This window comes from Nannobrachium achirus (genome assembly GCF_963921795.1).
Source record: "Nannobrachium achirus genome assembly, chromosome: 10".
Taxonomy (NCBI): domain Eukaryota; kingdom Metazoa; phylum Chordata; class Actinopteri; order Myctophiformes; family Myctophidae; genus Nannobrachium; species Nannobrachium achirus.
The window spans coordinates 42,546,888-42,563,979 of NC_137819.1; the positions used below are offsets into that span (position 1 = coordinate 42,546,888).

The window sequence follows — 17,092 nt, forward strand, 5'->3', positions numbered from 1 at the left end:
ATTGTTTCCTTGATGGTTTGTGGCTCTAGTTAGAACCTTGGATCCCAGGCCGCTCAGCTGGTGCAGCGGCCACCCGAGCAGTACCTGGCCTGCCCATAACCACAGAGTCTGGGGGTTCGCATCCAGCTTTGTCGAGCATCTATACGAACACAATTGGTCTGTGTTTTTAGACACAAGCAGAGTACCAAAACAGTTAATGGATATAGTGTAAATGGCAGTGAAATTAAAAAAGTTATCAAACTCTTTTCATTTGCATTAATTAGGCCATTGACTGGACCTCGATTTGATAGAATTTCCACACTATATCCTAACACTGAGTGTACAAACTGGAATCAAATGGACCTGTTGATCATAAAGTAGCAAAACGCTGCACGAAGTGACCCGTTTTGAGCTTGCCCTAAGCTGCCAAACACACGCACGCACGCACACACACACGCACGCGCACGCACGCACGCACGCACGCACGCACGCACGCACGCACGCACGCACACACACACACACACACACACACACACACACACACACCAAATAGTGCACACACATTCAGCTATATGCACAGCTACACGCAAACTAATACAAACATATCTCCATATTCTATATCTCTATTTGTGTTTTTCCCCCCGTAAAAGTAACACTTTTAACTAGAAATACTGTTCCTTCGAAACAGTGTGGGCTCGCTTCCAACCCAACAAATAGGATACTTTAAGGTACTGTAAGGTACAGTACCTTACAGTATTGTACTGTACCTTACTATACTGTACTGCACCTTACTGTACTGTACTGTACTGTACTGTAACTTACTGTACTCTACTGTACTGTACCTTACTGTACTTCACTGTACTCTACTGTAACTTACTGTACTTTACTGTACTCTACTGTACTGTACCTTACTGTACTTTACTGTACTCTACTGTACCTTACTGTATACTGTACCTTACTGTACTGTACTTTACTGTACTCTACTGTAATTACTGTACTGTACTGTACCTTACTGTACTATACTATACTGTACTCTACTCTACTGTACCGTACTGTACCTTACTGTACTGTACTCTACTGTACCTTACTATACTGTACTTTACTGTACTCTACTGTACCTTACTGTACTTTATTGTACTTTACTGTACTTTACTGTACTCTACTGTACCTTACTGTATTGTTTTGTACTTTACTGTACCTTACTGTACTGTACTCTACTATACCTTACTGTACTGTACTCTACTATACCTTACTGTACTGTACCTTTCTGTATCTTACTGTACTTTACTGTACTCTACTGAACCTTACTGTACTTTTACTGTACTCTAACGAACCTTACTGTACATATTCTATGTGTTCTAGAGGTGTATATTGAGTGCATATACTGTAGGTTAACAATCCCAGATCACATCTGTCCTCCACTATGTCTATAACCAAGGCGTTCTTCTATGTGGCCACTCCAGACTGAGCAGTGGAGCATGACTTTTATTGTGTTTGTGGATCTGATTTGAAAATGCATTGGTTGTGATATCTCCCTGACAACCAACAACAACCACTAATACGGCTGAGTGTCCCTGCGGGTTCTAGGATATATACTGTAAATCCCATTGCCCGGGATCCTAAAACCTTATTCTTTTTAAGTAAAATTTCTAAAACACTACAAAACATGTCTCAAAGACAAATACAAGCAAACGTCTCCACAGTAACACAGTAACGTGTGTGTGTGTGTGTGTGTGTGTGTGTGTGTGTGTGTGTGTGTGTGTGTGTGTGTGTGTGTGTGTGTGTGTGTGTGTGTGTGTGTGTGTGTGTGTGTGTGCACATTGTAGATCAACTTCATAGCAGTATTAAGTGGTCCATCTATGTTTTTTTATTAATAATAAAATCTGCAAAGTAACTGAAGCTGTCAAATGCTGTATTTATAGTCGAGTATATGTAACAAAAATGGAAAGTAGAGTAAAAGTACCTCAAAAATTTACTGTAGGTACAAGTACTTGTATATACTTGAGTAAATGTACTTGGTTACTTTGCAGCACCACCGAACAGCCAATGACAGACAGGCCTTTAATCACAGCTGTCTCAATCAGTAGAGTGTAGAGGGACATTTATAGATAATTGTAGTTTTAACTCAGAATATATACATCACACAGCTTAGATATTTGGATCAAATCAGAGAGCAGACCTGTGTGAACGCAATGATATAGATAGCATATCTGAAGTGTGAACACTGCAGCCACAGCGCCTTAACATAAACATGGGTCTATTATCCTTCTCTCCACTATGTCCCCACTCACTAAACCCATTGGAAATGCATTGGGTGCTTAAAGTTAAACATTTTTATTTTTTTATAATTATTCTACAAAACATTTCAAAACAAAAAATACAAGCACACGTGTCCTCAGTAAGCTGAACACATAAAAATTTGAATGGTGTTGAAAGGTGTAAGCGTGTAGGAGATGAATCGCGCCAAAGTTTTGAGGAGATACTGACTAGTATAGTATAGAAACTAGAAAATGTGCAATTTGGGAAATTGCGAGTGTGGTTGCCTGCCCTGCCGCCCCCTATGGGTCGAAGTGGAAATGCTTTTGGGGATTTGTTGAATATCCCACCCGCAACTTGTGGTTAAAATTGGATGTTTCGTTTGTGATTTATGGCTATTTTTGGCGAAACTGGCCCCTCTCGCTAACTTCGTAAGCCTGTTCCGGACGAACGGTATGGACTATCGAAATATCGCTTGAATATGTTTATCGCATGGGTCCATAGATCATGTGTACCGATTTTTGTGACATTTGGAGAAAATATGTAGGAAAAGGAGCAAAAAGTGTGTTTTGAAGAAAATTCAAAATGGCGGAAAATCTATCCTGACGCAAATGGGCGTGGCCTATATGAGGAGATGCGTCATGACCCAAGGAATCCAGGGAAAAAGGAATTTTAATTTTCCGACTTACGGTTCAAGAGTTACAGGCCGAAACGTAAAGTGGGCTGTTATAGCGCCACCATGAGGCCGAGTGATGTATTTATAATTTGATTAATTCTTGCAATAATTATGAATCTCCTCTCCAAGTTTTGAAACTGTAGCTCCTATTGTTTGCGAGAGAAAAATAATCTAATGTGAGTGTTTGCAATTCCCATTATAAGTCAATGGGGAAAATTAATTCACTAATAAATTAATATCAATTAAACTATACAACTTTTCTCTTAGAAAAGTAATAGCACACTATTCCCGATCAAGCCGGTCGATTTGACATATGGCGCGAGTGTGTGGCGCAAAAACTGTGGGAGGAGATTCGCGCCGAAAAAAAGGTTACACTAGAAACGAAGAAATAAAGTTTCCCTAGAACTATAGTGTGTTGCCCTGTAAGGGCAACCACACTAACTAGAAAATGTGCAATTTGGGAAATTGCGAGTGTGGTTGCTCGCCCCGCCCCCCTCCCACGAGTTTTGCAAGACGATTATGTTGTCACGTCGCTCCCGAGATCGTTTGTGTTTCGTTTTGAGAGGGTTGTTCCCCCTGAAAAACGCGTTTTGGCCTGAAACGGTTACGTTTTGTGCGTTTTTGGCGCCCCCTAAGGGTCGAAGTGGAAATGCTTTTGGGGATTTGTTGAATATCCCACCCGCAACTTGTGGTTTAAATTTGGTGTTGACTGGATGTTTCGTTTATGATTTATGTCTATTTTTGGCAAAACGGGCCCCTCTCGCTAACTTCGGAAGCGTGTTCCGGACGAACGGTATGGACTATCGAAATATCGCTTGAATATGTTTATCGCGTGGGTTCAGAGATCTTTTGTACCGATTTTTGTGACATTTGGAGTAAATATGTGGGAAAAGGAGCAAAAAGTGTGTTTTGAAGAGAATTCAAAATGGTGGAAAATCTATCCTGACGCAAATGGGCGTGGCCTATATGGGGAGATGCGTCATGACCCAAGGAATCCAGGGAAAAAATAATTTTTATTTTCCGACCTACGGTTCAAGAGTTACAGGCCGAAACGTAAGGTGGGCTGTTATAGCGCCAACATGAGGCCAAGTGATGTATTTATTTTTTCAATAATCCTTGCCATAATTATGAATCTCCTCTCCAAGTTTTGAAACTGTAGCTCCTATGGTTTGCGAGAGAAAAATATTTGAATGTGAGTTTTTGCATTTTCCCATTCAAGTCAATGGGGAAAATTAATTCACTAATAAATTCATATCAATTAAACGATACAACTTTTCTCTTAGCAAAATATAAGCACTCGATTCCCGATTAACCCGGTCGATTTGACATATGGCGCGAGTGTGTGGCGCAAAAACTGTGGGCTGTGAAACGCGCCGAAAAAAAGTTTATCTAGAAGAATAAAGAATAAAGAATAAAGTTTCCCTAGAACTATAGTGTGTTGCCCTGTAAGGGCAACCACACTAACTAGAAAATGTGCAATTTGTGAAATTGCGAGTGTGTTTGCCAGCCCCGGTGCCCCCTATGGGTCGAAATGGAAATGCTTTTGGGGATTTGTTGAGTATACCACCCCCGACAAGTGGTAAAAATGTGGTGTTGACTGGATGTTTCGTTCCGGATTTATGGCTATTTTTTGCGAAACGGGCCCCTCCCGCTAACTTTGGAACCCTGTTACGGAAGAACGGTATGGACTATCAAAATATCGTTTGAATATGTTTATCGCATAAGTCCATAGATCATGTGTACCGATTTTTGTGACATTTGGAGAAAATATGTGGGAAAAGGAGCAAAAAGTGTGTTTTGAAGAAAATTCAAAATGGCGGAAAATCTATCCTGACGCAAATGGGCGTGGCCTATATGAGGAGATGCGTCATGACCCAAGGAATCCAGGGAAAAGGGAATTTTAATTTTCCGACTTACGGTTCAAGAGTTACAGGCCAAAACGTAAAGTGGGCTGTTATAGCGCCACCATGAGGCCGAGTGATGTATTTATAATTTGATTAATTCTTGCAATAATTATGAATCTCCTCTCCAAGTTTTGAAACTGTAGCTCCTATTGTTTGCGAGAGAAAAATAATCTAATGTGAGTTTTTGCAATTCCCATTATAAGTCAATGGGGAAAATTAATTCACTAATAAATTAATATCAATTAAACTATACAACTTTTCTCTTAGAAAAGTAATAGCACACTATTCCCGATCAAGCCGGTCGATTTGACATATGGCGCGAGTGTGTGGCGCAAAAACTGTGGGAGGAGATTCGCGCCGAAAAAAAGGTTACACTAGAAACGAAGAAATAAAGTTTCCCTAGAACTATAGTGTGTTGCCCTGTAAGGGCAACCACACTAATAAATAATGAAGATAACATACGTGTGCTCGCCTTCCAGGCGAGCCCACAATAATCACACTACAGCACACAACACAACAGCATAAAAAGTAGTAGATCCACAAGCTTGTTAATCAGCTACTTTTGATGCTTTTTGAATTTGAATACAACAGTTTTGCACATATGAGGTTCCCACTTTCCACCCGACAGAGACGGTCATATGCATATCATCCTCCTGACGTGGTTTCCACTCAGTGGGTCAGATGGCACGGTTTCTGCGTCAGATGGCGTCACGTTTTTTTTATCCCGCCATGTGATGACTCATTTCTTTTTACAATTGAATTGTTTCTATTTCTGGTTCCCCTTTATGTACATACATGGCTGTGGGTCTGGTGTCCATTTGTACCGAGTCGTTGTGATGGTTTTGTGCTGCGCTGTGGCTTTGGCTAAGTGAGAAGTGGAAGTTAAATAATTGCTTAAACGTGTTCTTCGCGCTGATGCAGAAGTGAAGCCGTTTAGTTAGAACTGTATTTGGTTCCCAGAGACCAGACGCTCTTAGCTTCCAAGAATTGAAAGAGAGATTTGATGTCTCCATAGGACCATTGCCCTGGCAGGGAGCTTGTAGATCTGCTATTTTCACTCCTTTTTCATTGGGGGTTCTCTTTTAAAGAACAAAGTGAACCATGTCGTCAGAATGTTTAAAGAGGTGGTGCCATAACTTTGTACTTTTTCTGTTTTTCATGTGTCTAGGAGATTGACAGTATTTCATTAGACCCCCTGGTGTGGTTGTTATGAGCAATTATGTATTCCCTTTATATTTGTTTTTTTCCCTGGAGGCTGCCACCTTGTGGGTCAAAAGTGCCGGTCCAAAAACACAGATACAATTACATCATAGAATCAACCCCTCCCCTAATTTCCATTCACCCAACACACATGGGTGTAGCTAACTTCAGCTGGGTCACCACCCACCATGACAACCAGGCATACTAATGAACTGGTGGGTGTGGCCACATAAAAACCTCTGTCTGTACACTTTTTTTGGAAACAATCTTCCTCCTAGTATAATCATAATACCTGATAATCATGTTTTAGAGGGGGAAAAAAATCATGGCACCTCATCTTTAAAAAAATAGCAAATCTCTAAGCTTACATTGTCTCGCATCGACGTGCTGTGAGCTTATAGATAAGGATTTTGCGTTCAGTGGTCGTTCTGGTGGTTAAAATAGAAACCTAAACCAAAAAAACATCAACAAAACAGGTTCCGTAAAGGTTATGGAAGGTTCCAGGCAACACACGTGCTGTTAACATACAAATGTATGCACACACCCACACGTGCACGCACGCACACACGTGCTCGCACACACACACACACACACACACACACACACACACACACACACACACACACACACACACACACACACACACACACACACACACACACACACACACACACACACACACACACACACACACACAGAGCTGTTGACCAGAACAGCCCCCTTGCAGAGTGAAAGAGGAAGTGGCTAACCTCATCTGTCTCTATCTCTCTCATTCTCTGGTACCTTTCTGCCTTTCACTCGGCCTTCCTCCCCTTCTATTGTGCTTTCTGTTTCACTGTCTCTGTCTCTGCCTGCCTACTCTGCCCCCCGTCATTCTGTTTCCCCTCATCACTCTCTCTCTCTCTCTCTCTCTCACGCGTTCCTTTCTTTAACTTCTCTCTTTGTCTGTCCCTCTCCTTCCAGTGGCGATGCTGACCGACAGATGATCTGAGAGAGGAAGACATCCAGGTGAGGTGAGCAAGATTCTTTTTTTTCTCCTTCTCCTCCACGCATCGTCCTCTTCCACTCACCTGTCTGTCGCTCTACAGTGTACACCCCTCGTCGTCCAGTGAAGGGAGCCTGTAATGACCTTTTTGTTCTTGTGGCGGTTGATTGAGAGAAAGCGCTGCAAGAAGCAGAAAGCCCGCAACACTCCAGATTAAATACAATTCTCATGGTGCACACAGGCAGCATGGCTCAACAATGTCATGAAAATGAGACATTGAACAGCCAACACACAACAAATGTCCTTTTCACATGGTTTTATTTACCTCTCCACTCCACGGACAGAGCAACGGGCAGGTTTCAACAGGTTTTCATCAGCGTTGAGGACATTTGAAGACATGTGAAAGGGACATTTATTGTGTGCTGGCTGATTGGCAGTACCTCTTTACACTGACAGGCTTTGAGCAGCAGAAAATGATCAAAAAGGAAATGAGGTTTCTCTCCTTTCTTCCTTATAGTTACAGGCTTGAAAACGTGAATTTCTTTACTATAAGATAACCCCCCAAAAATAGAAGGCTTCTGTGCCCACTTTCCCTGATAAATTCATCCAAATACCCTCTTGACAAGAATACAACATTATGATGCTGTGTGAATGGATGATCAGACACCTTTGGAACAATATAACATGACAAAGAAATAGAGTGGAAGAGTTGCCATAACATTTCAGCAAGTCCAGCTTTTTGGTCTGCAAGGGTCTTCAACAGGGACTCTAGGGGGTCCTCAGAGTTACTACAGGGGGACCTCCAAATCTTTGTGTGATAGAAACTTTTTTCTCCTTTTTTGTATTAAACACTTGAACCCTAGTGTCCATATTCTGAGAACTTTGTAGCCAAAAATAGCAGATCTACAAGCTCACAACGCCTCGTGAGCTTGTAGATCGGCTATTTTCGACAAAGAGGTTTGGTGTAGAGGGGAAAAAGAGCACACTAAGGACAGATTGAAAGGTCACGTTTATTAAGTTGATTGTTCAAATGATTAAATATCTGAAAACACAAATTTACATGAACCCAAATTACACTGATGATTGTGCTGTCAAACGATGAAACAAAATAAGCATTGCTTTCTATTCAATAAAAATAACACCCCTACTGCTGAATTTCCTCATGTTGTCTGTCCTGCCTACAGAGTGTGATCATGGGGTGTTGCTGTTGCAAGCAGAAGGCCGCCAAGACAGTCGCGCCGCCGTCGCTGATGGGGCCAGCGGGGACGGGTGGAGGCGACCTGTCCTCCAACAGCGTGGACGGGGGCGTGTCGGTGGCCTTGACCCCGCCCCGCTACGGCCCCGACCCCACCCAGATCCCCGACTTCAACAAGCCCTTCTCCACGCCCAGCTTCAATAACCCCTCATCGCAGATACGACCCGGAGGCATCACCAGTAAGGGATTCATTTATTTATCCGTCATGCCACAGAGTCGCACACCAAACATTTTAGATGTACCGATGTACCATTTCTTTCTTCCCGATTCCGATAGCTAACCCGTAATTCGCGCATAGGTCGATATCGAGTGCCGATCCGATAACGGTTTGTAATATAAAACTTCACACCCAGTGTGAAGTGAACGGTGCCTTTACACATGCTCAGAACGTCCTGCAAAGCTTGGCCAAGGCTGGGCTGTGCTGGACGGACGTACAGACATATGTACAGACATGAATACACACAAAGCCAGATGTAGGAGCGGTTAGCAGGTGCCGCTAAAAAAGAACCTTTAGGACAGTGGTTCTCAAAGTGGGGTCCATGGACCCTCAGTACGTGTTCATTGAGGAGGTTCCAAGTTGACCCTTATAGGGTCGTAGGTTTGGACACTCGGAGAGTGTACAAATGAAACAAAATGGACTCTACTGTATATGGGTCCATTTGGATCCCAGTGTACACTCTCAGAGTTATGACAATACAACATGGAACACCATGTATGGGCATAAAGATCTGCCCAACAGTCACTCCAACATGGAACACCATATATGGGCATAAAGATCTGCCCAACATTCAATCCCTTAGATACTGTGCACACGTGCACACCCCCCGGGCACAAGACTAGACGCTCGGCCGCGGCTGAGCTTCTAGTTATATATAATAAAACTGTTGTGAAACATCAACTGAAGCATTCCAAATACAAAATAATTGATCACTGTAAATGCCATATCATCACCTGATAAATGACTTAGAATGGCATAGACTGGCATGCTCACCAATATTCTTTAGGCAGCATCAGCAGCTTTCATCTCTACCAAAAAATAGCAGATCTTGTAGATCAGCTATTTTAGGCACGCAACTCCATCGTACAACTAAGTGCGATGGAGGGGCTGTTATACTTGGTCACGCACTGAGAATGGAGGATCTACAAGATCACAATGCGTGTGTAGTGTGATCAGCTGGAAGCTGCCTCTTGAAAGATCTCGATCCCTCTCTCCATTGGGGGACCAATAAAAAGCTATGTAATCAAAAGAGTAATCCCACTCACTTTCACTTTACATAATGAATATAAAAAATATGTATACATACATACAGCCAATGCAGTAGTGTGGTGGTGGTGTTTACTGTGCCTGCAGAAACCCTCACTGTTTGTTTCAGTAACCCCCAAAAACATACCAAAACTAATTATCTCAAAAAAGATTCAGCAGTTTTGGGACACATACATACTATTCCTTTAACTTAAACCAAGGGTCTTCAACAGGGGGTCCGGGACCCCTAGGGGGTCCTCAGAGTTCCTACCACTTATTCTGAGAACTTTAGCCAAAAATAGCCGATCTACAAGTTCACAACGCCTCGCGCTGTGAGGAGTTGTGATCTTGTAGACCGGCTATTTTTGGCAAAGAGGTTTGGTGTAAAGGGGAAAAAGAGCAGACTAAGTACAGAGTGAAAATGAAGTATTGACGGTTCAAGTGGTTAAATATCTGAAAACACAAATTGACATGAAACCAAAATACACTGATGATTTTGCTGTCAAACAATGAAACTATATGGAATCTCTGAAAAGGTTGTGGGGGTCCCTGCTTCATCTCTCTCTCAAATAAGGAGTCCTTGGCCTGAAAACGTGGAAGACCCCTGACTTAAACTATCTCTCAATCGCCCTCTTTCACCTTTCCTGAGTTTATTATACTGTGTGTGTCTGTGAGAAACTCTAAAAACAGACATGTGATGTGATGTGATGTGATGTGCGTGTGTTTGTCTCCAGGTGGGGGAGTGACTCTTTTCATAGCTCTGTACGACTATGACGCTCGCACTGAAGACGACCTGACCTTCCAGAAGGGAGAGAAGTTCCACATCATCAACAACACGTCAGTATGCGCACGCACGCACGCACGCACGCACGCACGCACGCACGCATGCACACAAACATAGAATATTGAAGAGATAAGAGATTCCTTATTTTAACTTCAGACTCCATTTTGATAGATTCATCAAAAACACCCGTCCTTGGCTCTGGTGACTCATACTGTCCTCCTAGAACGTGAGGGTGACTTTTTTCATTTATTTGATTAAAAAGTAATTGAAAAAACACAGCCCCCTCACTTACTAGGAGGACAGTATGAGTGTTTTCGACGAATCTATCTTTGTTAAAATGGAGTTTGAAGTTACAATGGGTTTGTACAATATGAACGGGGCTTGTCTGATAAAATGGATATCAAATATCTAAATACTGAATCGACTAACTTAAAAAAAACTGTCCGGGGTGTTCCCAAAAGCCTGAATAGACGATAAAATTACCCGAATATTTTTGGAAAGTGAAATACCCCTTTAATACTTTTTTATGTTTTCGCTTTTTAAAAAAAAGCTAATGTTTTAAGCTTGTAGATCTGCTATTTCAGGCGAAAGTTTCTTTTAATGTGAATCCTGCTCGGCTTTAAGTGGTTAAAAGCAGGGTGTGCGCTGAATATGAGCAGAATGATGAAAAGGCGAGGAGTCGAGGACAGTAACCTAGCAATATTCTGATGACATCTCCCTCCCCGTCTCATCTGAGAAGAACTCCAATAGCTCTCTGTGTTTTCATGCAAGGTGGACGGCTGTCATGGTAACGATGGCTAGATATAATTACTAGACCAGATTATGTATCGCCGCCGTCGGGGCAGAAACCTCTTATCTCCATATTCAAACTTTTTGTGTTTGTTTGGTTAATTAACGCCCTACTTGATCACACTATACAGCGTCACACCAAAGTAGCAGATCCATAAGCGACGTGTTCCTTCCGAGCTTGTAGATCTGCTACTTTTGCCATTTTTGAAGTTGAATCTTGAAAAGTCACATTTTTTGGACATATGAGGTTTCCACCCGATAGAGACGATGATGTCATCATATGAACCTCCTTACCTTGTTGTCGACAGTTCAGTTATGAACACGTCTGATCTCTTAACACATGTGATTCTATCATACATTTATTTATAGTTTTTTTCTTTTTACCTGTGAAGTTTTTGCCCTATATGTGTTTTTTTGCAGCTTATTTGTAATCTCATTGATTGATTGATTGATTGATTGATTGATTGATTGATTGATTGATTGATTACTTTAATTTAACAGTACAGGTAGTACAGTCATGCCAGTTTGGCATCCAAGTTAGTTATGCCAAAGACGCTCGGGTGGCGCAGCGTTAAAGTACCTGCCCACCCCCACGGAAGTTGTGGGTTCGAATCTACGGTGAATTTGACCCTTTGTCAGCCTTCTGATTGGTCCCTGACTGGCCAACCAGAAAAATCATTCTCTTTTGCTACCGGGGGCGGAGTTATGCAGTGGGACAAAGTCCACATTCTTCCATTAATATTAATGGCGAGAGTGTAGTTTTAAATTGATATTTATTTATATTTTTATTACATTTTTTGCTTTGTAATGATAAATAGGAACATTTTGGTACAAAATGGAGTGAATACACAGTGAATATTTGTTGAAATGATAAAATAAATCGCTATGTGGATTACTAGTCTTGCATAGACGTCTCCTGCTAGACACTGCATTGTGCGTTGATGCGTGGTACGGCCGCGATGCAGTACGGCGCGGCGCGGTCATAGCGATTTCGATGAGTATAATGAATAAGCTTCAACAAACTATATCGACTAAGACAGGGGTAGGCAACCTTAGGCACGGGTGCCAACATTGGCACAGGGGAGGGTGATCACCGGCACACTGGCAGAAGTGTGAGAGAGAAATCTTTTTTTTTTTAAACTTGGTCAGTTAAATGAAGTTAGCTAATTTGTAGCAAATTACATCTTGCACAAAATTCTACATTCATTAAAACTCTGAACTCTGACTGGGGAGGGAGTCGGGGAGATAGGTGGATCTAATTGTCGTTATATCAATGTCCTGCCAATTAAAATAAGTCAAAATATTTGTCATTAAAATTTATGTTGTCATGGCACACTGACACTCTAGAAAATAAAAACATGGCACTTCATTTCAAAAAGGTTGCTGACCCCTGGACTAAGATATTCAATTTGGTACATATATTTTAAATGGGCAGAATTACAATTAAAATACATTTTATGTTGAGGGCGAGATTATAGTTCCACAACTTCCTGGTCATTGCGAGTCACCAAAGATGCACTGCACTCTCTCTTTCTCTGTCCTCTGCCTGTTTCAGAGGATTAAACTAATTAAAACATGTATTTTCAGGGGAAAACCCCTGTTTTGCAATGTAACTACTGTACTTTTTTGTTCCTTTTTTATTAATATCACGTAGATGTTTTTCTTTTGGTACTTTAAATATAGCAATAATGAGGCTATGAAAACGACACGGGTGGGACGTTTTTCCCATTCACTTCCATTATAAAAATATTCTTCCCTGGCTTTGTTGTCCCACCTAGTAACAGAAAGACATGGGGTGGGACTTGACAAAGAGTGAATTGGCCCATGTTTGGAGGAGGGAAGCCGGGGTGGGGAAGGGGGTGATGTTGGTCATTGCACGTACTCCTATGGGCTGGGCAGGTAGGTAGGATATGATAGCAGTGACAACACAGTAATATGTGTGGGGAGGAATCGATTGGCATAACGACAGAAAAAGGGAGAAAGTATGATTGACTACTCTACATTTTGAAGAAGAATGGATAAGCCCTGGGGGCGGGGAGCTTGTTTCCATTGCTGTGGTCCCCAGTTGTACCACGTGTTTAACAAAATGTTTTCTTGCTTGTTTTTCAAAGTTAGGCGCGCCTGACCTGTGTTCAAGTTCAGATCGATTGCTGAAAACCACAGAGGAGAGAAACGTGTTCAGACACATGCACAGAGATATTCCAAGAATTATAGTTGGACAGAGCCCTAAGGAGGGACTCTGGTCAACCTGTGTGGGGTTTAAGTGGTAAACACTGTGCTGGTTGTCTCTGACAGAGAGGGAGACTGGTGGGAGGCCCGCTCTCTGGACACAGGGAACTCAGGATACATCCCTTCCAACTACGTGGCTCCTGTGGACTCCATACAAGCTGAAGAGTGAGTGTAACACATTTTCTGTCTTTCGTTAATTCAACCCCAGTGCAGGCCTGCAGGGGTCATCAATATGTCCGGGCATACACAGACAAATGTGTCCGTGTAAGACTTGGCCTCGTCTGTGGCAAATTTTAGGTTTAGTTTTTCCACACCATTATAATGTTCTTATTTTGATCGTTAACAAAACTTCTTAGTAAACGTAACTTCGGTCACTTATTTTTCTCCTTCAATATAATCTATCGTATTGTATATATATTGTATTTCATATCATTGTTATCCTTGATTAGTCACCTTTACCACGAGGTAGATCTTGTAAGGATCGTGCAATCATGGAATGAGCAACACAGCTTAACTTTTTAATCAAACTTAGTTTTCTTCACTTTAATTTCTTGTTGAACTTTTCGATCTTTGACGAACGGCGATTAGTGAGCGGTGTCATAGGGGAAGGGGGGGGTGTGTGTGGGTGAGGTGCGTTGCTGTTGAACGGTGTGGTGTTGTTGTCGTCATGGCAACAGGTGGTATTTCGGGAAGATGGGGCGTAAGGACGCAGAGAGACAGCTGCTGGGTCAGGGCAACCAGAGAGGAACCTTCCTCATACGAGAGAGCGAGACCACCAAGGGTGAGCACTAACGCACGCACACACACACACACACACACACGCACGCACGCACGCACGCACGAACACACACACACACACACACACACACACACACACACACACAAACACACACACACACACATTTCAATTTCTTGGATTTTCTGTTTACGACATAAATCATGTCAAAATCCAAATATATCAGAGTAAAAAAAAACAAGATCATGATCAGTTGACACAAGCAGACTGCCATATGTTATGGATATACACGCACAAATGCACACACGCACGCACGCACGCACGCACGCACACACACAAAATCAAAGTTTCATCTCCTATACAAGACTTAAAGAAGACTTTAATTAGTATAGTATTGACAACTTGTATTGTTCTCTCTCTCTGTCTCTGTGTCCATTTCTTTCTCTGTCTCACTCTCTCCACCTCTCTCTCTCTCTCTCTCTCTCTCTCTCTCTCTCTCTCTCACTCACTCTCTCTCTCTCTCTCTCTCTCTCTCTCTCTCTCTCTCTCTCTCTCTCTCCCTCTGTCCCTCTCTCCTCCAGGTGCGTACTCTCTGTCCATCCGTGACTGGGACGATGTGAAAGGAGACCACGTCAAACATTATAAGATCAGGAAGCTGGACAACGGCGGCTATTACATCACCACCAGGTCACAGTTTGACACCGTGCAACAGCTGGTGGAGCACTACACAGGTAATACCATGCACGCACACACACACGCACGCGCACACACACGCACACACACACCCATACACATAAATAAATTACCCCACTAATATAATTACTAATCTCTCCACTTCCCACACTGATTAATCTGATGGTGTGTGCTGTATATCGTCGCTGCTGTCGGACAGGAACCTCTTATCTCCATTTCTGTTAGTTTTCGTAAATTAACACCCTACTTGATCATACTACGGCAAAAGTAGCAGATCTACAAGCTCAAAACGTGCCACGAAGTGACGCGTTTCGAGCTTGTAGATCTGCTGCTTTTGATTCTTTACACTTTGAATCCTGAAAAGCAACAGTTTTGGACATAATGAGGTTTCCACAGGACAGACCTTATAGAAGCTTGTACGGGTCTCATCACATCTCTACCTTCAACATTCAGAATCATGCATTTGTGTCCAGTCTCCTGTCTAGACTTCCTGCTGTGGTTGAAAAGCAACACCTTAAAGGGATAGTTCACACACATAAAAATCCATGACTCACCCCATCAGTGTTGTATTGGTCCGGTCACACGTGTATAAACGCCGTCCCATATCTTTTTTTGAGCGGTGTAAATGTTAAATGGTGCATTTATATAGCGCCTTCATCCAAGGCACTTTACAGAGTGCATTACATTCACCCGCATTCACACACACACATTCATACACCGAAACCATGCAAGGCACCAACCTGCACACCGGGAGCAACTAGGGGTTCAGAGTCTTGCTCAAGGACTCTTCGACAACTCTGGGGGAGCCTGTTATTGAACTGGGAACCCTTCGGGAACCCTCCGTGTTCTAATGACGGTTTCTCTACCCCTAAACCACTGCCTCCCTATCACACTCACGGACATACATTGATGTAAAACAACAGTTCAGTCCACACCTCCACAACATTTACAGGACGTCATAGTGCCACACCAGGGGGATTTAACAACGGACCGAGCCTTTATGCATATCTAAGACCTGCTAACTCCTGTACAGTAGGTAGGTGATAGGCGACATGCGTGTGATGTCATTAAAATTGCATCCCCCCAAACTTTAAATCACAAATACAACACTGCACCCCATGGAGACTTGAATTCATGGATATCTTTTAGTTTTTGTCACATTCCTAAGCCAATAATTTGATGGCCAGTATTGGTTCCCTATGGAGACACAAAGAGCCTGCTTTGTTTCCTATGAAGACACAAAGAGCCTGCTTTGTTCCCTATGGAGACACAAAGAGCCTGCTTTGTTTCCTATGGAGACACAAAGAGCCTGCTTTGTTCCCTATGGAGACACAAAGAGCCTGCTTTGTTTCCTATGGAGACACAAAGAGCCTGCTTTGTTCCCTATGGAGACACAAAGAGCCTGCTTTGTTTCCTATGGAGACACAAAGAGCCTGCTTTGTTTCCTATGGAGACACAAAGAGCCTGCTTTGTTTCCTATGAAGACACAAAGAGCCTGCTTTGTTTCCTATGGAGACACAAAGAGCCTGCTTTGTTTCCTATGGAGACACAAAGAGCCTGCTTTGTTTCCTATGGAGACACAAAGAGCCTGCTTTGTTTCCTATGGAGACACAAAGAGCCTGCTTTGTTTCCTATGAAGACACAAAGAGCCTGCTTTGTTCCCTATGGAGACACAAAGAGCCTGCTTTGTTTCCTATGGAGACACAAAGATCCTGCTTTGTTTCCTATGGAGACACAAAGAGCCTGCTTTGTTTCCTATGGAGACACAAAGATCCTGCTTTGTTTCCTATGGAGACACAAAGAGCCTGCTTTGTTTCCTATGAAGACACAAAGAGCCTGCTTTGTTTCCTATGGAGACACAAAGAGCCTGCTTTGTTTCCTATGGAGACACAAAGAGCCTGCTTTGTTTCCTATGAAGACACAAAGAGCCTGCTTTGTTTCCTATGGAGACACAAAGAGCCTGCTTTGTTTCCTATGGAGACACAAAGAGCCTGCTTTGTTTCCTATGGAGACACAAAGAGCCTGCTTTGTTTCCTATGGAGACACAAAGATCCTGCTTTGTTTCCTATGGAGAGTCTCCTCAAATTATTGGCTTATGTGACACAAACTAAAAAATATCCATGAATTCAAGTCTCCATTACATTTTGGTGGTGAACTATCCCTTTAAGAAACGATGGGCAAACATTTTTGAATGCTTACCTCAAACATGCACACACGCACGCACGCACGCACGCACGCCGCACGCACGCACGCGCACACACACACACACACACGCACGCACACGCACACACACACACACACACACACACACCTCCCCATACTAAATAACCCCACTAATATAGGCTAATTACTAATCTCTCCAC

At 42.6% G+C, this 17,092-nt stretch overlaps 1 protein-coding gene across 4 annotated transcripts in view; it reads left to right on the forward strand.

The window, feature by feature from the left end:
- The window catches only part of yrk (Yes-related kinase), a 57,579-nt gene that overhangs the window by 23,807 nt on the left and 16,680 nt on the right, over positions 1 to 17,092 (forward strand). For 3 of the 4 annotated variants that reach the window (XM_080735755.1, XM_080735758.1, XM_080735757.1), the window contains exons 2-7: positions 6,979 to 7,028; positions 8,185 to 8,434; positions 10,233 to 10,335; positions 13,367 to 13,465; positions 13,978 to 14,081; positions 14,618 to 14,767. In XM_080735755.1, coding sequence (XP_080591881.1) covers positions 8,194 to 8,434; positions 10,233 to 10,335; positions 13,367 to 13,465; positions 13,978 to 14,081; positions 14,618 to 14,767 — 697 coding nt within the window. In that variant the 5' untranslated portion in view covers positions 6,979 to 7,028; positions 8,185 to 8,193. The remainder of the gene's footprint in view (positions 1 to 6,978; positions 7,029 to 8,184; positions 8,435 to 10,232; positions 10,336 to 13,366; positions 13,466 to 13,977; positions 14,082 to 14,617; positions 14,768 to 17,092) is intronic. The other variant, XM_080735756.1, reaches the window with a different exon arrangement.